Source organism: Podarcis vaucheri (genome assembly GCF_965113315.1).
Source record: "Podarcis vaucheri genome assembly, chromosome: 3".
Taxonomy (NCBI): Eukaryota; Metazoa; Chordata; class Lepidosauria; order Squamata; family Lacertidae; genus Podarcis; species Podarcis vaucheri.
This window is the reverse complement of record NC_138761.1, coordinates 30,118,942-30,141,353: the sequence shown is the minus strand read 5'-3', so window position 1 is coordinate 30,141,353 and position 22,412 is coordinate 30,118,942. Positions and strand designations below refer to the sequence as shown.

The 22,412-nt window shown below is 38.6% G+C and overlaps 1 protein-coding gene across 1 annotated transcript in view; it reads right to left on the bottom strand.

The window, feature by feature from the left end:
• SPATA17 (spermatogenesis associated 17) overlaps positions 1–22,412 on the bottom strand; it is a gene marked incomplete at its 5' end in the record, with an annotated part of 72,160 nt that overhangs the window by 38,647 nt on the left and 11,101 nt on the right. Inside the window, 2 exon segments of the mRNA XM_082217759.1 lie at positions 6,887–7,010; positions 22,036–22,139. Of these exon segments, the coding sequence (XP_082073885.1) occupies positions 6,887–7,010; positions 22,036–22,139 (228 nt within the window).

Sequence of the window (22,412 nt, the reverse complement as noted above, 5' to 3'; positions counted from 1 at the left end):
TGGTTTATGAGGCAGGGATTTCTTTTGCAAAAGCCATGCTCATTCTTCATCAGCAAGGCTTGTTCTTCTATATTTAAGAAACTTAGCTTTATATTTCTATTGCTGTACATTCATTTCCAAGTTCTATCCTGTCACCACTTGAATATCATGAAACACTTAGATCATCATCTCTAAGAAATCCCTGGGAAAAATCACTCCAAACAAGATACTTCCCTACTCATATCCTTTACCTGTGCAAAACTGATTAAATAATTGTTTAGCGGTCATCTTATTATGCTGTTCATATTCTGCCCAGAAAAGTTGGGGTTTGGCTTAAAAATAAGTATACTTTTTAAAAAGCAACAAGAATACAGGATGATAATAGGCAAACTGGTTTCTTCTAAGTGATCCTTGGCTTTAACCTGTATTTACTTTCACCTCCCACACAGCTACAAGGGTATATACAGTAGTAGTGGTATGGTGTCCTGCCAACACTGGTGTTAATGTTTTGAGACATGACCAGTCAAAATATGGCAGCTTTTGCTCATGTTTAATTCAATGAGAGAGTTATTCTGCTGAAACCAGTAAGACTTAAAAGTACTCAACAGTAGCTGGATGTTACCCTTGTTTGTACTGCATTAGCAGAGCAATCACCATGCTCCATCCTCAGCTCCTATTCTGCAGTAAACTGTAAACTGTAAACAGTAAACTGAATAGTTTTATCTGAACACATAAAAACATGTATAAATGAACAGACCTATGAGTTCCTCTGTAAATATCCCCCCTTCGGTTTAGCCTATGGTGACAATACATAACCAGTTTCCTTGCCATCCACCCATCTCTACTCCCCAACCCCATCCATCCATAAAAAAAGAGTTGCGCATAAACCGACTGGTGTTTATGCCCTCAAAAACCCCAGGGTCATTCCCAACATCCTGTTCGTTCATTTTCATCACCCAGTATAACCAGTTAGAAAGTCATCAGTGTTACTTGAGCAGGGCATCCAATGCTAAAGTGTGCTTTCCAGCTTTATTTCTAAATAGTACTATAGGTTATCCCCAACCCCAACCCCCTTTCAAATCACATCTAGTCTATGGAGAGAATGACACATTTTTCTGTATCCATGTTCTTCGCAAGCGTCTCTCGCAAGGGCCTCTGTCAAAGCTGGCTTTCTGGGACTTCATTTTCAGGAACAATTTTCTGAAGTGACAAACACTATAGGGAAATCTGTGCTAACTGTTAAAAAACCTACAACTGAGTTATTTGCAGTACTGTCATGCTAACTTCCAACTCAATAAGACCAAAGAAACCTCTGGGGGAGACTCTGCTAATAGCTTCTTACTGACCTCCTTGCAATACGCCCTTCTGCTGAATAGTGGCCCAGTGGTGAATATGGCAAATGAGGTGTGAAAGCTGTGTGTGTGTGTGTGTGTGTTTTAAGGCTATGATTCTGACTCACTGTAAAAAGGAAAACTGAGCTCCACAAACTCTCTCTGCTCTCTTGCCCTGGAATTCTTTTCTTCATCAGGCCTTCCACCAGGGAAACCCATGCATGACCCAGAAGTATTATTAATTTTGCCAGATCCCAAGCATAGGAGTGCATGTGCCATTTGTTACCCAGCCACCCTTAGCATTACATTAATATTTTGAATCATTTTCATTTCTAACAATGTATCATTTTGCTTTCTTCATATAATTTTTAATCTTGGTAATTGAGAATGGCATGCAGAGGGCGAAGAGAAAGGTTTTGCCAGGAAGGATCAAGTTTGTGAATTATATAAATAGCACATTTTTTAAAAAACCTGGTATTTTTTTCTACATTGAGCAGTCACCCACACTCTTCTAATTTTCTTTTGATAATAATTCAGTGTCATCACTTAAGGTGCATTGCTACTGTTGCATTTATTTATTTTTTACACATTCCTGCTGTCAGATACACCATCTACAAATGTTATCAGGCACCCACCTAAAACAGCTTTCCAAACTACAAGTAATCCTTTTCCAATGCTTTTGAAATCAATGCCCAAATTAAAATGCTCCCTGTAGATTAACTCCTGCCAATAGCTCCGCAGCTGCATTCTGGACCCACCTTATTTTCTCAACTATGTTCAAGAGTAGCTGCACATACAATGCACTGATAAAATCTAGTTGAGAACTTACCAAGGAATGTATAATGGTGGTTAGGTAAGGGTAAAGGGACCCCTGACCATTAGGCCCAGTTGTGACCGACTCTGGGGTTGCGGCGCTCATCTCACTTTATTGGCCGAGGGAGCCGGCGTACAGCTTCCAGGTCATGTGGCCAGCATGACTAAGCCGCTTCTGGCGAACCAGAGCAGCTCACAGAAACGCCGTTTACCTTCCCGCTGGAGTGGTACCTATTTATCTACTTGCACTTTGACGTGCTTTCGAACTGCTAGGTTGGCAGGAGCAGGGACAGAGCAACGGGAGCTCACCCCATCGCAGGGATTCGAACCGCCAACCTTCTGATCAGCAAGTCCTAGGCTCTGTGGTTTAACCCACAGTACCACCCGTGGTTAGATCTCACAAATCCAGGAAGGGTGCAGTTGGTATATATAGTGAATTTGGAAGAAAGCATTCCAAGACAGAGTTCAACCTGCGATTCAAGATCAGTGTTGGGCACACAGGTAGCCCCAAAAGGCAAACAATATTACTCTGTCCAAAATGGGTAAGTTGTCAACGACATTGCATGACAGCCTGATCCCTAGATCCTTCCCTTGCAAAGCTCTAGCTCGTTCCTTGAAACTTTTTGTGTGCATGTAATCTATTCTACTTTCTTTGTGAAACACACACAGAGACGCAGAAACAGAGAGAGCATTTCTTGAAAAAAGAAACCATAAATGTAGAAGCATGAAGGAGAGGTGTGAAAGAAATATTTGCTGGAAACGGAATTGCTGAATCAACACTGACCAGTGCACTTCATCATAATTATCAGGACATACTACTGCCAGGGGATTTATAAAAATCCCACTCAGCAAATAATTGGCCTGCTGTTAGGAGATAGTCAAGAATGTTAACACACTGTCACAGTCCAACATTTAGTAAGATATTCAACATTCAATTACTCTTGTGGGGAACTGAAAAGAAACATGATATTTTTCCAGGTACTGCCGTTCATGCTTCCATAAGAATTCCAGTGAACATTCCTGGTAATGTCCAGATGGAGGGGAGAGCTCTGGTGGCCTCTCTCTGTGTCAAGAGGTGAAAGAATGATTTGGAAATTTAAATACACATACACATACTTTGAAAATATTGCAAAAATAAAGAAGTGAATGATTCCATACAGTGTAATCTCTTTGACCGAACAATGGGAGCTCAACCCATCGCGGGGATTCAAACCGCCAACCTTCTGATCGGCAAGCCCTAGGCTCTATGGTTTAACCCACAGTGCTAGCCGCGTCCCCCCCAAAAAAACAAGTGTTTCTTCTCTGGAGGACATTGTCCGAAAACTGCACTTCAATATACTCTGATCATGACACAAAATGAAGATTTTGAGCAATCTTTAATGTAAAGTATTATGTTTTAAATTGATCTTTTCCATGCAATAGACTTCTTTTCTTTATCTTATATCTGAATAGGATGAAAGTATTTTTTTTTCTACGTTCTGTTTGGCTATTATTAAAAACTAACTCACTGCACACAATATGGACAGCTAAAGCCAGATCAGGGACCGCTACTCGCCATTTTCTCGCAAATCCTCCAGAGAATTTATTTATCTGAAGGAAATATGCTATAGCACAAGATTTACAGCTATCTTCAAAATTGGTAAGATTTTGCTTCATACCATAAAACTGTACCACCAAGTTGCATTTCAAGGACAATGTCATCATTATTTTTATTGAGTTGTTTAAAAAGCGGAAAACAGTGTGGGCACATCATCTTTGTCTGCAGATCCCGAAAAGCCACAGCAGCCAACACTGCTACAACGGACTACTTAGCTCTTTTTGAATCAATAATATAAGCCTGAGGCATTACATGCCGAGCCAAAATAGAAATAAACACATGCAAATTAATAATACTGCAAATATCATCGCTTTACAAACCAAAACACCAGAGACAGCAGGTCAAACTGCAATAGAAGCAATTTACCATGGCATACTAACTAAAAAAAATTAATTTTATAATTCTACTACTGATTTTAATGCTACCATTTGTTGTTTTAGCCAAATTACTGACGAATGCAAGCTCTGTCATAGCAAGTCGCTTTTAAGAGGAGGAAGGGGATATTAGTAGCTATTTTGGTGCAATAATATGAGGGGCAGAAAATAGGTATATTTATAGTTCTTGTCACTTGAAGATTCAAAATCTTCCAAAACACAGGAACAATATGTGTAATAATTTGGTTGGCTTTCACTGTTTCGGCACATTCTTCTTTTTCTTGCTGAAGTTGAGCGACAAAATTACATAATAATAATAATAATAATAATAATAATAATAATAATAATAATATATTATTTATACCCCGCCCATCTGGCTGGGCCTCTCCAGCCACTCTGGGCGGCTTCCATAAAAACCAAAAATACAGTAAAATATCACACGTTAAAAATACATGTATTTTAAAAATACATTCACAAGGAGACACACATTGCTTATGTTCATATTTTAAGCCGCTCTGGAAAGGGTTACAATGTAGAATTGTTAGTATAAAAATTAACCACTGTCAATTGTAGTGTGTCTTACAAATATTAAATGATGATAAAAGTTTCCTGATCTGCTCTTATTGATTTGTCTTACAAATAGAAAAGATGTTAAGTCTAAAAAACTCAAATGATGTTGTTCGGTCTTTGTAACAGCTTTGTGCTGGCACTACAAACCTGAGAAAGAACAACAGGAGGAAAAACAGGCACCATTTAAAGAAATAAAATAAGGATTCCATGGCTTTCTCTGAAAAACAAACTTAAAATTCCCCCTTTAAAATCTCAGTCTCAACAGATATGTTATGAATACGAAAATTGGATAGATCATAAACCTATCTCAGTGTATTTCTAACTGTAGTATGCAGTTGGATCTCTTCCACAAGGCAACCAGTAGGTGGAGCAGATAACATAATTTATGACTTGAAAACACTGGCATAGATTCTATGGCAAGTTTCTTCATAATTATAGGGATGATGAAGAAAGAATTTTCTTCAAACAAAGGAAGGCTTAGATGTGTTAGGTGTTACTTGACTAGTTATTGAAACCACCAATAAACGAAGAACGTTGATTAAAAGCTCAATATTTCATAAGGATAAAGTTTTAGAGCTTGTCATTTATTTCTCCAGGCATTGTCTTCTAGCAACCTCAGTTTTAATCAAAATACAATTCCAATTCTATTTTTAACTTCTTTGTATGCTAAGTTTATACCAGCATTAGACACCCTGAGAAGGTAATATATAAGGATGCAACAAATCTGTATATTTTAATGTGTGTGTGTAATTTGCATATTTGCATTAACCTGCTGCATATCGGATCACAGGGAATGTAAGATACACCGCAATTCTGCAATGACATTGGCGCATTTTGGGGCTGGGACCTGAAGTGCTAGTTCTTAAATTGTTAAGTAATATTTCAATAAGTGCATTACACTTCAGAGATGAGTGTGATTTTCACATGTTGCTACATATTGCACCATTTGATTAGCATGTTTGTAGATTGTCTTGAAATTATGAGGATGAGAAATCTTAAATTTCCAAATTAACCATAAATACCCCTACGCACTGTCTTCATTGAGATGAGGTTTGCCCACTCTTTGAAATATTTGGAGGTATTTATGTATCTAAATTAAAGTTTTAAACAATGAAAAGTCCTCTCCCAGAGATTTTTTCTTTCAAGGAGCAGATGAATAATTCATTTTTAATAATATTGATTTACTAATTAGTCCTTTCTTCTGTTTCTTCACAAACAAACCTTGATTTCACTAAATTTACAATTAAAATAACTAATTTCCACTAATCAGTTCACTTTCCCATAATTAATTGCTATGCAGCTTAGGTAAACAAACTCCAACATTGCTTATTCATGATTGATGTGACACAAAAGAAGGGAGCTAAATTTTCTATGGCAAAATCTTATGCTGTTGTCTTCAATCCCTGATTGGAAGAATGACACTTGTTAAGCAGAAAGTGAGCATGACTAAATAAAAAGTCTAATCTGCAATAACAGATACCCATTTAAGACTGAAACAATTGTGCTTGCATTTCCAGTATGGATGTTCATATAAATAAGCACTTATCGCAGGCAGGAAAAGACTTATTTGCACTGATGAACCTAAGCAGGGATTAAAGAGGGGAACATCTGTCATACCAAATAGCTCTTCAGAATTCCAGCAAATCTTCTAAGAAGAGTAAATAGATCTGTTGGAATATATTCAAGAGTACTGTCTACAAGAAGGTAATCAAGGTAAATTTGCTGACCCAAGAAGATCACTCTGGAAAGTTTTTTTTTTTACAGATAATCCATTCTTAACCACCTATCTTGAAACATAGTGGAGCAATGTAATTCTGATCAAAGAATTAGCTCAATTAAAACCGAAAAAATATGAAACCCCTCCTCAGCTTAATAACTGGTTAGTCCTTGACAAGTGAAACAACCACAACAATAAGCCAGTCAAAATGAGTTTTTAAAGTGAGGTTATGCCCTTTGTGTTGTGTTATCACAATGGCAGATCAAACTGCTGACTTGGACTCTTTCTGCCAGCCGCGCTGATGCCGCCTCTATGAAGCCGCTGTCGTGTCACGCAGCAGTCATGGTACCTGCTCTCGCCTATAGAAATGCACTAAATTGAACTCGAAGTAGTGTCTTTGTGATATCTTTTCAACAAGTCATGTCCCATTCAGCCTGCTAGTTTATCTCTGTCAAGCTAGGGGCCTCAGTGGTTTGCATGAGCTGTCAGGGACAGGTACACCAACCTGCACAGTGCTAAGGAGGTAATGCATCTTTTGGGCGAGGTAATCCTTTTTCCTTTTTTCTCTTTCGAGGGCTTTTTTCTGTTCCTCTTTCTCCTTCATCTCCGCAAACTCTTCCAGTTCTTTCCTGCATGAAAACATTTAAATGATTACTGAGCCAATGTAAAAAGGCATCAGTGCTTTAAAACGTCTTTCCCAGCCCATCTTCCCTAGTGATGATATGCTGGCATCGTCCACTGTTTACTGAAATCGACAACATCAGGATTGGCTACATTCAGCAATGCCTGGCTAGTACTGTTAGAACAAAGGAATTCAAGAGACATTCAGCCAATGCACTAAGATTCTCAACCATTCTGGGAGATCCAGCTTCACGTAAACAAGAGTTTAAAGATTATGTATCCTTGTATCTATGTTTTTAGAACAAAATCAGCTTACAAATTGTTTAGAAATGACTGGTTTTAGTTTTAATAATAACATTAAAATAATTATTTGTACCCCATCCATCTGACTGGGTTGCCCCAGCCACTTTGGGAGGCTTCCAACAGAATATAAAAAAACCAAGATACATCAGACATCAAAAGCTTCCCAATACAGAGCTGTGAAACTTAAGCTTCCCTAAACACGGCATGATATTTTAATGTTGGGGCAGGAGTTAAAGATAAAGGAATAAACTTCTCCATATAGTACCGGAGCATGAAGGAAACATGTAGTTGGTTGTGTGAGTTAGATGCATCATGAAAATTTGTAGCCTCCCTAGAATAGATACTTATGGATGACTGTGTAGTGCCATGCTTAGTTAGACCAATGGTCTTTCTAAGTTCAACATTCTGCTTACTAACAGAGCTCAGTAAGAATCGGGAGGTTGTAAATAAGGAACTATCCTGTGTTTTTGCTGTTGAATAAGCATTTGTCTCCCTTTCCGAGTCACAAGGTTACAGGTATAAAGAGACTGACAGAGAGGGTCCTATGGAGATTGCGCATTATTGCATATTTAGTTAAAGCTATGGTTTTCCCAGTAGTGATGGATGGAAGTGAGAGCTGGACCATAAAGAAGGCTGATGGCCGAAGAATTGATGCTTTTGAATTATGGTGCTGGAGGAGACTCTTGAGTCCCATGGACGGCAAGAAGATCAAACCTATCCATTCTTAAGGAAATCAGCCTTGAGTGCTCACTGGAAGGACAGATCCTGAAGCTTAGGCTCCAATACTTTGGCCACCTCATAAGAGAAGACTCCCTGGAAAAGACCCTGATGCTGGGAAAGATTGAGGGCACAAGGAGAAGGGGACGATAGAGGACGAGATGGTTGGATACTGTTCTCGAAGCTACCAGCATGAGTTTGACCAAACTGCGGGAGGTAGTGGAAGACAGGAGTGCCTGGCGTGATCTGGTCCATGGGATCACGAAGAGTCGGACACGACTAAACGACTAAATAACAACAACAATTGGGAGAGGGGCCATGCACCAGTGGTAGATCTCAGGTAACAGAAGTGGAAACTCCTCCCCAATGGACCTGGGACCAGGAGTGTACTAGCAAATTCAGAAATGCAGGGTGCCTGCATAATAGTCACAGCTATGCCTCCTCACAACCTGATCTCCTCACAGCCATGTCCCTTTCCAAGTTTATACAACCTTGTAAGATTATACGGTAATAATTAGGGATGCATTGCAACAATTAGTGCAGTTCTCTATGTGTTGCCTTTCAGCTAGATCTACTATTTTCTGTGCATATACATGGGTATATGATTTGGAGTGCTCCAATATATTATTTTGGAGTGAATTGAGTTGTGTTTCCCCTGAAGTTCCATTGTCCGTAGCAGAACTTCAACATCAGTTTCTTGAAACTGAAGCAGCTTGTGTTTTTATATGGAATACACAGAACAACTCATCGGTGTTGTTCTTGCGCATCTGACTTCAGAGTGTCCCTAGAAGTCAGTCCTCAGTGGTTGACTCACCTCCTTCAACTCGGATTGGCTCAAATCAACAGAAAGGGAGAAAATACTTTTTGGTTAAAATCTCCCCTTTTATGCTGACTGGTCGGCTCCAGGATGCTGGAGACAAGTATACTGGGGGGACCCTGCTTCAGAAATAGTAATGTGTATTTGACCTCCACACAACCCCAGACCATTATCCTTCTGCCTTGGACTTCTGCTTCTAGTCTGAGTAGATAGTGTTGCGTTACATGAACAAATGGTCTGATTCAATATTAAGACACAGAAGATTAAGTAATTAGTTAAGAGAACTCTTGACGGAATTTTCTACCCTGTGAATTTGTTTCTATGATTTTTCTAATAAATTACTAATCCTATTGCCAATTATTGAACCCTTAAAACATTTCATAGATAAAATGTGATTGCATAATATATTTATAACAACGCATTACAGTATCACCCTCACTAACATATACCCAGAGTAGAAGTTAGCTTGATTAACATTTGTTGTTATTGGTATTAAGAAACACTAATTCAAATTAACCTTGTGTGTGAAAGACATAAATTTTGTTCAGCGATGTATGTAGATTTAATAAATGTTAATTAGGTAAGTTCTGACCTTTTTCTGGGCATCTTATGTAAAATACAGCATTGAAAATAATTCAGTTCCTGTAGGGTAAATATTTATAATACTTCAACATATTCCATATCAATTAAATATCAGGGAGTGCAATCCACAGCACAGTAAAGTTAATAGCAAAGCTCCCATTGATTTTAATGGCACTGGTTTGGATGCATGTAATTAAATATTACAATTAATTCAAAGAGCCCCGTGTAGATACAAAGGGCACATGCAGGGCACTTTTGCATGCACTCAAGTGGTACACTGATTGCCTACCTATAAATGGAAAGCCTCAATACATATGAAAAAATCCCCAATATATATGTGAAGGACCGTGCATGTGTTCTCAAAGAGGAGCTGGTTGCACTTAGACACACCCAGGCAATGTCCTGACCCAGGATGTTGGCCTTTGTCAGGCTGATGGCAAGGCCAAATCCCATACAGGTTTGGGCAAATTGGTTGATGAGACTCTAGTGCTTCCTTGGAGTGCACAATCAAGGCTGCATCACCTGCAAATAACATCTCTCAGATATGGACCCACCACACTTTTGTCCAGGTGTGCAAACATGTCAGGTTAAATAGTCCCCCCCCACTCCTTGAATGGATGTAGGCACCGTCTTCAGTTGAGCTGAAGACATAGGAGAGCAACAAGGAGAAAGAAAATGCCAAAGAGGCTCCATGTTCTTAATGCCGGGCTCAGTCAGGGATCCGCTGCTCTCTTTTGCCAAAGGAGGTCACAGCTGTGTTGTAGGTAGTTCCACCTTGCTTTGATGCTGTCTCTGGGGCAGTTCAGTAGAGCTTCTTTGGCAGAATCAGAGAAGGATCTTGCTTATCACTAGAGAGTGATCCGTGTCACAGTCAGCACTGTGGTAGCTCCATGTGACATGATCACAGTGCCCCAACCTTGGACATCTCCATGACACTTGCTGTTTTGCCTTGGTAGAGAAGAACCTGTTCATGGTTCAGAGGCTGTGATATGAACACAGTTCTAGCAGCTGTTGTCCATTCTTGTTCATGCTGCCAATACTAAAGTGGCCTATGAAGTTGCCCCACGTGTGATGATCATCTCCAACCCTAGCATTGAAATCTCCCAACAGGAATAGGTGTTAGCAGGCTGGGACCCTCCCAACAGCCTGGTCTAGTGGGAGTGTAGACATTCAAGATGTTAACTGGGCTGGAGGTGGTTGAAAGCTGAGGGAAAGCAAGCATTCTGAGCCCTTGGTCAGCGGTCCTATTGCAGACAGAAGAGGGTTCCATGCTGTGAAGCCTACACCATGAATATGTGGTTCTTCTGGATGCCCTCCTTCCCAGAAAAAGGTGTCATTCATCTCTTGGAGGCTGTCTTTTGAAGCAAGTTTGGTCTCCTGTAGAGCAGCAAGGTCAATGCTGATCATTTTCAGCCCATGGTCAATGATGGCACACAAGACACCATTCAACCGCCTTAGAGACTCCACTCCGGATTTGTGTAGGGTTCACTCCTTAGCCTTTTCTTCTCCTGAAGATGTCCATGTGGTGTCAGCAGAGTTTCACCCCTTATCCAAAATTGGAGTATCATCTAATTTGCTATGGGTCCTCAAGCGTCCCAGCTAGGACATGAACTGAAAACTAGGTTTCTTCAGGCTTCCTACCCCTAGAATTCACCTCCAGAGTTAGAAGTTCTTACAAGTTCTCTCTTTTACATCACCAGTTACTTACTACAGTACTGTGGTCTTGGCACAGTGGGAGTCTCCTGAAATAAAGGCTGAACGCAAGAAGCACTTTAAAGGTTTGCTTTGAAAAATAATCAGAGTTAAACCTGTATGAAGTGTAGGGACTGTGGATTTCATTGCATTACATGATCATGCAACAACCAGTTGACTCTGTCCATTACAAAACCAGAGCCTTTTCACTCCATTACAATTATAGATATTTTCAGTTTCTCGCTATCTATAAATATGTAGATATGGAGCGTTTTGATGTTGTTTGTAATGCTACTGCATTTTATTAAAATGGATGTATTTTTCCCCTTTTTTATGATGTAACCCATGCTGAGATTGCTTGCTGATGAATGGAAGGATACAAAACAAATAAATAATATTTTCAGTATAATGGGACATAACTTTTTAAAACATGCAATCTGGCAATATTTTTACCATAGATATAGAAAACTCTGTTACAAAAATCTATATGCTATGTCATTTTTTACTTTTCCATCAAAATATTAATCCATAGCATGTAGAGTAAAATATTAAGTAAATCACACATGTTTTTCTTTCAAATGTACAAGGCAAAAGTAGAACAAAACAGAAATAAATTAAAGATAGGAGAAGATGTATTATTCTGTTTCAATCCCTGGAATGTTTTCTTTTTTCTTTTTGTTGCCTTTTACTGTTAAAGGCTTCTAATACAATATTTCATACAAGGTTACTTATGAAACATACTGACGTTTAAAAATCACCATGCTATGCTTTTGCAGCAGTGTAATTTTTTCCCAACATAAGATTAAATTGCAAAATAAATGAATTACTTAGAGTGGCATGGCCCCCATTTTGCCACACTTCTCTTGAAAATTGCTTATTAATATGAAAAAAGAAGTTGGAAAATAGCCTGTTTTACTTTATGCATAGTGTTTGGAGGCCTCCAAGCCGGGAGACCTGGACTTGCTGTACATTTTAGATTGTATTGGCAAGCGGGTACACTGACCTTTCTGACCTGCATCTCAAGGCTATTATTAATCGCTAAGTAACCTGGTAAAGCCAAACAAATTTGTTTCCATTGAAAGGATCTCTATCTGTGTCTGAGAATTTGTGCCGTACCAAACCAACCTCATTAACTGTGTCCACTTTTGACAAAGAACTAGGACTTGGAGAGACTGGTGACCTTTCTTTGTCCTCAAGGAACAGATCTCAGAACCGAGAAATGTGAGTAAATAAGCATTTTTACAATAGCATTAATAAAAATAAATAAACATACATTCTCGGATTTTTAAAAGCAATTACACCTGTCAAGATTGGTACATATGTTTCCTATTTAGTAATTACTCTTTTTTCGTTGCAGATTTGTCTGGTCAGCCTCAGTGTCTATGAACTACAGAGAATAAAATGCCTACGAATGAATATTTACAAGTTCTTCATTTCCATCCAACTTCTTGTCAACAATGGTAAAAGGTAGCACTGTCCAAAAACGAGTAAGTGCTGGACAACACAGAATAAAAGCATTTATATAAAAATATATATTCAATTTAATTATAATGATATCTAAAATAATTTTGTTCCATCAATGAAAGTTGACTATTATTATTCCGAATGGATGATTCACTATTCACTATAGTAATTTGGTAAAATTAAATTACATTTGTCAAAAAATGAAGAACTTGGCAGCAAATAATTTTATTATGAACAGTCACTGCAGCATAAAGGCTATATCAGTAACAAGTATTTCTTTTCTTTTTTAATCTCCAATGCTAGTCCAATAACCGCCCTGGGAGTTATAGGATGGTATTCAACTATATTTTACTCAGACTAGACCCAATGCAATTAATGGACCTAGTTTAGTCATGTTCAATCATTTCAGTAGGTCTACTCTAAGTAAAACTTAGTTGAATACCACTCACAGAATTGAAGAGCAGATATAATTCTTTTTTACATAAACAAGCAGCCTACATTTTTAGAGCTCTTTTTCTTCACAATATATATCAATGCTAAACTGGCAACAGAGAAAAAGCTAAGATGGTATCTTTTGTTGAACTTGTAAGATGGTACCTTTTGTTGAACTTGTATCTTATATAATATTTAATGGAAACACTATAATTTATGAATATGAATGCATTATACGTATAAAAACATGATGTGGTTGTTAGACCCTAGTTCAACACTAGGTGGCTAGTGATCTAGAACAATGAATAGGCGGGAAGAGAGAGGAATCTCTCCCTTCTGCAAGAGTTCTAAGCTCTCTAGCACACACCCATAGAAGGAAAAACAGGGTTGGGATGGGATGAGTGCAGGAATGTGATGAATGAGAACATTTTTAAGGACAATAAGTTACAGCAACAGCATTTCTTCCTCAAATGGGTTCACACAGAGTCCCACATATGAGTAAGCAGTGATTCAAAGAGGCATATGCCGTATTTTTTGCTCTATAGGACACACCCGACCATAGGACGCACCTTGTTTTAGAGGGGGAGAACAAGGGAAAAAAATTCTCCCTCTCTCTGCACAGCGCCCCTTCAGCGAAGCGGCAGGAGAAACGGAGCCCCTTCCAACGAAAGGAACCCGAAGCCTCCGGAGCGCAGTCTTAGATTCTTGCTTACCGTATTTTTCGCTCTATAAGACGCACATTTTTCCCCTCCAAAAATTAAGGGGAAATGTGTGTGCGTTTTATGGAGCAAATGCAGGCTCCTTGGCTTCAGCGATAGCAACGCGAAGCCTCTGGAGTGCGGCAGGAGCGCTCCCACTGCGCTTCGGAGGCTTCTCGTTGCTTTCGCTGAAGCCAAGGAGCCTGCATTGACTCCATAAGACGCACACACATTTCCCCTTAATTTTTGGAGGGGAAAATATGTGTCTTATAGAGCGAAAAATACAGTAAGTAGGAATCTAAGACTGAATAGGGAGCCTAAAAACAAGGAACTATTTTAAGAAAGAATTATATGTTATGCCCTACTACTACAGTGCTTCTAGAGTGGTACCAATTCCCAAGCATAAGGCACCCCCAACTGTCTGCAGATTCTTAAGGGAAGTCCAATGATATCAGAAAATAAATGTATGTTCCCAGGTAGCAAGATTTGATAGGAATTAAGCTTCATCCTGAATATTTTAATTCAGTGCAACTAGTATTGTGCTATATGTTTCTACAGTGGGTCTCTCATGGGCAGACATGCTTGGGACTCAAAGGTGAGGGAAGGCAAAAAGGGAGACAGTCTCTACCAAAGGTCAGGCCCTGAAGGAAAATACTGAAGGAACGAAATGATCACCCCAGGTGAAAGCACATGCACATTTCCCTCTACTTTTCCTGAAAACTTTTAAATTAAATTGTTTTAAAAATACAAAAAAATTAATAAGAACCCCAAACCACTTTAAAATATATAGCCATTAACATGCATTGCATAATAAGAACAATAAAGGGAACCTTTTGAAAGAGAAACAATTACAAAGAAAGTTAAACATAATGCTGATGAAATCATACAACATTAGCCCCACTGAGCAAGGAAAAGTCCTTGTGTGGGCTTCCATTACTGGGACCCTTTAACTGAATCTTTCCCCTAGACTTCAGTACAGTGGTACCTCTGGTTACAACTGTTTCTGGTTACAAACGCTTCAGGTTACAAGCTCTGCAATCCGGAAGTAGCTGCTCCCAGTTGCGAACTTTGCTCCAGGATGCGAACGGAAAGACACGCGAACAGCGGGAGGCCTCATTAGCAAAAGCTCGCCTCAGGATAAGAACGGTTTCAGCTTAAGAACGGACCTCTGGAATGAATCAAGTTCATAACCAGAGCTACCAGTGTATCACCCTCTTGAAATCACAATGCAGCAAAATATCAGTTGGATCTGAAAAGGGGAATCAGGGCCCCATAATTTGACCATTCAGATTAAGGATGTTACTTTTTTTTTTTTTGGTCAACTCAAATAAACGAATATTCCTTTATCCTATGAGTTATCATTCATAATTGCTAAATTAATTGATTAAATTATGTAAATCTACATATGAATAAAAATTGGTTAGAAGAACACGGCATACTTTTTGGTTTCAGATGGCACCATCTTAGAAAAGCCCATCAGCATGAGGATGAACTAGGAATTCCTTTTCTAAAATGTTGTCTGTCATATAATCCTATATAAACTTGGCTTGGCTCTTCTTATGTTCCTACCCTATGCATAGGATATTAGTGAAGTTACAAAGAAAAATGAATATGTGAACCTGCGCCTGACATTCTGCCCCCAAATGCCCTACAAAATGGTAAAAGTCAGCGAAAGCGAGAACGAAGGCCTAATAAAGCTTTGGGAAAGTTGGAGAAAAAGGAATAGAATCTTTTAATGGTAAAATGCCACAATAATTTAAATCCTTTCACTAGTTAAATGCATTCATATTTTAGAAGTAATGCACTTAGGAACACTTGTCATCATGATTCAACTAAGATTATATGCAACAAATGTCTGAGACTGTGAATTTTTCACTTTTGGTTAGGTATTAAAAATAAAACTCATTCATGTGCCAAGGTAACTTATTGTTATTCTGAGTTTTCATTTATGCAGTGTGCAGTGGTGTTGGTTCCAGCTATGAGATGCAAATTTGGTTGACAGTGCTCCTTCTGTTTCTATAAATGTTAAAAATACATATATAATGTTTTCCTAGCACTTTAGTAGATGTCTTTAAATGATGATTACAGCAATATTCAGACCGTAATGGTGATGAACTCAACACTAAGATTTTGCAGATTTATACTGACATACTTTCATTGAACTTTATCAAAATATTGCATTTTGTTTTGCATTTTAATAAGAAGTTTGTGATCTTGTGACTGTATAACTATAAATATGTAGCATTAAGGAAAGCAAAGGGCATTTCAGACAAATCAAAATAGTGTATAATTTGTATAGGAAAGGGTAGAGCAAAACAGTCAAGATAGGGCATATTCACAGTAAAACATTAATAAAAACAAAATAAAACTGTGGTTTACTCTGATGGAGTCATCATATCAGGAGGGATATAGTATCAAACTAGTCTGTTGATCTCATGACCACATTTCCAACTCTCTATTCCAGGCATAGGAAAACTCCGGCAATCCAGATGTTTGGGACTACAATTCCCACCATCCCTGACCACTGGTCCTGTTAGCTAGGGATGATGGGAATTGTAGTCCCAAACATCTGGAGGGCTGGAGTTTGCTTATGCCTGCTCTATTCTTTAGATCTACTAGAAAGGTAAAAATGATAGTGGTTTACATATTTCATGCCAAGATAATCTATTGCTGGTCTTTATGATTTGGGATCTAAGTCATTGCTCCTTCCTTTTCTATAAAATTATTGCTGCGTTCAAATGAAGTATCCTAGCTTGTAGGCAAATCTAAGCTTTGTTCTGGGCTTAGCAATCCTGGTTTCACCAAAATGAATCACAATCCCCAATGCTGCCATGATGTTAAGCCAAGGATTTCACTTTGTTTTTCCCAAGTAGTGGTAGGGAGGAGTGAAATGGACACAACACAGTCTTGTATGGTAAACTATGGTTTATGTTACCATGATGTCTCCACATGGCCAATGAAGTGTAAAATTTGGCTATCAATGGGTTATTTGATTGTGCCAATAATCTTCAGTAAAAGTTTTTTTACAACACATGTAGTAAGCATTTATTTATGTAAAAGTATTTTTTAAAAAGATACAGATACACTTACATCAGCTCTCTGAGCCTCAAAGTCGATAAAAGAGCTTTCAACATGAATTGGCACTACATCAATTTCTGGGGATCACAGTCAGCAGTGCATCAGCAATGATTCCTCTGATTCCTGCCTTCCTGCCCCAATATTTACTTTCAGTAGCAGAGCTATGCTAAGTAGAGAGGAGATGAGACACAGGAGTCTACGAAAAACCACCGAGAAGTTATATGTTCATTTAAGATGAGGGCGGGAGTGGAGTTACACTTAAATGAGGCTTCAGGAGTTTTACTGCAGAAAGATACAGTAGTTTTCTCCTTACTCACTCTGAGAACCTTCCAAAATGTAACAAGGAGAGCGTGTATAAGCTTTGTGAGAAATAACAATATGGTAGGGTTGCCATGTTTCAAAATATGGGCCAAAATTGTTGAGCTTGTTTGGCAAAATTGCCAAAAGGACCACACACACAAAAATTGAACTATTTTAAAGGAAAATTGCCAAAAACAACACGACCAACGTAGGTTGCCATACATCCGGATTTTTCTGGACATTTTAGCAATTTCTACCAGACACTGCTTCCGACTGCAGTATTCCACCTATGTCTGGGAATTTCCGGATGTATGGCAACGTTATACTATGGTCATATTCTTTTTAAGTCAGGTGTGGGGAACCCTTGGCCCTAGAGATATTGCTGAACTACAACTCCCATCACCTCCCATAAGAAGTTAGAATTACTTAACCCAATGTGCATAACTTTACACTTGATTGCACTGAATCACATTTAATGCCCATTCACCCAGTTTAGAGAGCTAGCTCTTTGCAAACCGTTCCTGTTCTTACACTTTCCCTTCCTCACTTAGTTCATTTTCCTCTTTAGAAGGATCCAGTGAAGTCTCATAGTCCAAAGCCCATTAAAAAACTAAAACCAAACCAGAAAAAAACAGATAACATATCCTGGGGACAAACAAAAATCCCTCTATGTGTAGGTACAACTAGCCACGGAACTGAAAGTATGGGGTCCTCCAGATGTTTTGGACTACAATTCCTAACATCCCTGACTACTGACCATGCTGTCTGGGGCTGCTGGCAATTGTAGATCACAACATCAGGAGGGCACCACATTGGCTACCCCTGTTAACCATATCAGTCAATTAGTCACGAGTAAATTCAGTTTGTCTCTAGAAAGAATAACACAATGATTAAAAAGCAAGATAACGTACTGTATTAATGGCCCACTACATTCCCCCCACATAAAATCCCACCTAACATTTCATGCGTATGAAAGAAGAGTTACAAGTCTATTAACATGAACAGAGCAAACACCCCTCTCCTCTGGTGTTTCTCTCCCAGATAATTTTACTTCCAATCTTGGTGCCTGGCTCTTTTACCCTGAACCGCAGATACCCTGTCAGATGCCTACAACTGCATAGAGCAGGAGTGATATAATTTAATCAATTACAACCCGAGAATTGTGTTTTCAAAAATCTCATTTACTAATATATAATCTTTAGGTAATCATATTTACCCTCCTAATTTATGGAATATTTATAATGCTATATGTGTCCTTGAAATAGGGACAGTATACTATGAAAAAGTGGCCCAGCTACTGGAGTTCATAAATTTTGTTCAGCTTTGGATGAGTTCAAAGAATTGCCATGTAAGAAAAGCCTTACAGAGGGAATTTATCTGATTATGGCAGTAATAATTACCCAGCTGTTTATTGCAGATAGAGAAATAATTCATGTAGGCAATAGGCCGTGGTGGCAATGACACTCCACATTTAGTAAATATGCAAACTGTTCACTTCTAATTAACCAAGCTAGAGGATGCCCTTATTAAATGTATAAACTAAAAGTGCCTTCCTGACAAGTGATGAATTGTTACATTGCACAAACTCTTGCCACAGAATTATTGGAGTGAACTTGGGGCTTAACTTCATTAAGAGATCTTGTGGGATAGTTAAATGAGGATGGACAGCATAACAAGGCCAGCCTGACAGCCAATGATATGTTAGAGCTTAATGAAATTGCACCTTTTCCTTCTTTTCTACTTACTTTACAGTTAAGATCCCACTTTAGATAAAATAGGAGACTGTGAAATCTGTTGCAGTTGAGACTATATAAAAGCGCGTGATACACACTGAGGCTCAGGTTTTAACAGCAGAATCAATCTACAGAAGATACTAAAGTCCATAAGTAACCTTAATAAAGGTAGTTCAGCAGCCAAAATGTCCCATAATTACTTTATCACTGCTCTGGAACAGCTTTAAGTTTCATCCAGGCTCTACGGTGAATTGTTCAATTAAAAAAAGTGGTACAATGAAATTAGTTGCCAAGTTTTTGAAGAAACAGATTCAAATTTGGCCAACACTTTAATTTTTGCCTGGAAGGTAATGGGCAGCCATATCAGTGTAATATGCTGCCATTTACCTAATCCTGTTAAGAGGCAGGACACCATCTTCTCCCCAAAGGAAATCTCTAAACAGTGCTGAAAAGTAGTCACAGAGAGTTTGCACAATTAACTAATGTTCATGTTAAGAAAGACTAGTTACGGTATCAGCCCAGATATCACACACACACACACACACACACACACACACACAGTTTCAAATTACTGTACTTGCTTTCAACAGAACATTTCTCTGTTCCAACCCCTCTTGCTCCATTAAAACTGCCTAGTCCTAAGAACCGACAGGTTTCCTTTGTGTAGTCTAGTCATACTGTTTGTGCTCGGTTTCCAGAGCCCACTTGAGGAACAGAATAGGGTGTGGAGACTTTTTGGCTCCACGGGACAGATCCTTATTAGGATCTGCATCAAGGGGCCAAATCTGGCAGATGGGCAGGACCTCCACCTGTCAATCACATGATATCATTATGTCATATGAAGGGGGAAACAGGCTTTTGCAATAACTTTCTTATGAGTCACTCTGAATTTACTTACTAATAAAGATATGATATAAATGGTCAAAATAAAATAAAGACATCTACACGGACATTGGACAATATTTGTTTACAATGCTGTGATATGCTGGTCAGACCTACTGAAACACTCGGTTTTGTTCCCAAGGTGGACAAACCAACTGTCCTTACTTTTCCATTGATTCTCCCCTGAAGATGTACCTTCCAGCTCTTTATCCCCCAGTTGTGCTTATTCGAATCTCAGAGCTTGGCTGAGAAATGTAGGGTTAAAATGGCCAGGGTGGATTTGGAAGGAAGAATGGCTTAGGCGCCCTATCCTGCCTAACTCTTTCTTGTTTTAGTGTTACAAGGCAAACACGGGGATCCCACATTTGTCTCATAACTTGCAGTTCAAGCCAAAGGGTCGCCAGTTAAACCTATTTCAAATGAAGCTTAAAGCCATAAGCAATAGCAAAGGGCTTGTGGATAACAGTTCTAATGAATTCAATCTATTCCTGAAATTAGCTCATTTTCTCAGTTGATTGCATCCCACCTTTAATGCTGCAAAACATTAAGTAACAGATAAAGTCAATGTATATCTGAAACTAAAATTAGGAGAGAAAATCGGTGTATTGTAAGTTTCACCATTAACAGCATTATGATTTTTATTAATGCTGCCAATCTGTATCTCTGAGGCTAGTTTTTAATTTCATGATATCATTTTCTTGTTCATAACCTAGGGCAGTTTTTGCATATGGGGCTATAGGTTATAAGTGGACACATCTAGAAAATGCATACTCAGTCTTTAAATTAATCAAACCAATTTATCTTTGTAAGAGGCAGGCTGTGAAAACCTAATCTTACATATGTGTTATATAAACATAATGACAAAGGGGGCTATCCAGACACATACGGTGGTATTCAGCTAAGCTTTACTCCATGTAGATTCACTAAAATTACTAAGCACAACTAGGGTAGATTTATTAATTTCAATGGGTTGCCTCTGAGTAAAGCTTAGCTGAATACCACTCATAGAAGATTTTTGTTTCTAAGTACTGCTTGGTGGGGTGTTATTGTTTTGTTTTTATGTTATGTATTTTGTTTTTATACTGTAAACCACCCTGTAATCTTCAAATGAAGGGTAATATATAAATTACATTTTAAAAAAAATCTGCTGCATTTTTACTACAGTATTTGTGTTTACAAGAATAACTAAAATGTGCACAAATGCCTTTTTTTTGGTAAATTTACAAGATCTAAGTATTGATGCATCTTGATTGGAGCTGTAACACAAATTATTTCTCCCACAGAAGATTATGATTTCCCTTTCTGAGTTGCTAAAAATGAAATAATCTGCCAAACAGGGCTGAAGCGATGCGAGAAGACCCATGATGGCAAAAATCACATCAAGTGAAATTGTCGTTTGTGAGCAATTCTCAGACTAGGGAATCTGTGGCCTTGCGGATGTTTTTGGATACCAACTCCCATCAGCCCCATTTAGAATGCCCAATGGTCAGGGATGATGAAAGCTGTGGTTGTTGGCATCAGTCTGCCTTCAGAGACAGTGGAGTGTGCCTCTGGGAGTGAAGTCAAGCCACTGAGTTAGCAGGACTGAAGTGTCCTCCCTGGGGCACAAGCCTAGGAGAAGTTGTATTCCAGCCACATCTGGAGGATCCCAGGTTCCCCACACCTATTTTAAAGGGATAGTGACACTCTCTTGGTGTCTTGACCTACAGACCTTAAGGAAGCAGTGAGGCCCAAGGGACAGAATGTTCAGTGCACCACTGAGTTATGGAGTTGAGTCTAACTTCGGGCTGATTTACTCTATAAACACTCTCAGTGCACATGGTGGACAGTGGTGGCAATATTGTCTTCTTAACCATCTCCAGCTCCTTGACCCCCGAGAGTCATATCTGGTAAAGGCACTGGAAAACTATCATGGCCTAGCAGCATGTGCCTTGTCTCAGCACCCACCCACCAGAATTAGGGCCCACATACATGTTGCAATTGGGGTCTTAAGCCTCTAGCACTACTTCATTATTCTACAGACTTGTTAATATAGAAAGTCCAGAGTATTTTTCTCCTGAGCAGATGGAAAGAGATAAATTCTGTGTTGTATGTATTTCAGCTTTGGGCTCACGCCAGTGGATTCAGTAGAATCATAGCTGCATGCATACTGGTATAAACGAGATCATAATTTGCACCACATGCTTAGGTAAGAGAAAGAAGAAGACTATTTTATATATTGGATAATGGAGGCAATTCTTTCCATGAAGAAATAATTTAATTAGCACCATAAACTATTTAGAAATATATAAAAAAAGAAATTTAAAGTTTCACTACTCAGTATTTTTATCTTTACCTGACCAGCTCATTATTCAAAGCAATAGCTTCCAGGTACTTCTTCAGTGCATAATAATTATGGATATATTTTCGCACGTAATAGCCTCGCCATCTTTTCTGAATCTAGTGGAGAAAAAGCACATATATTTGCTTCAATACTTTTTTTGCAAGAGAGATCACATTGTCAATTTATATTAAAAATCTAGTTTTATGAGAGATGATATTGCTTCAACATCAAGCATGCATGTATACATAATTACAGGTATGAGTAAAAAGTAATATATTGAAATAGTACTTATTGATCAAGGAATGCTAAAGTGAACATGAGCTTACAATGGTTGTGTAAGGTATTTTGCATATTCCAAAGAATTTTGAGGGCCTTTAGAATGAAATCCA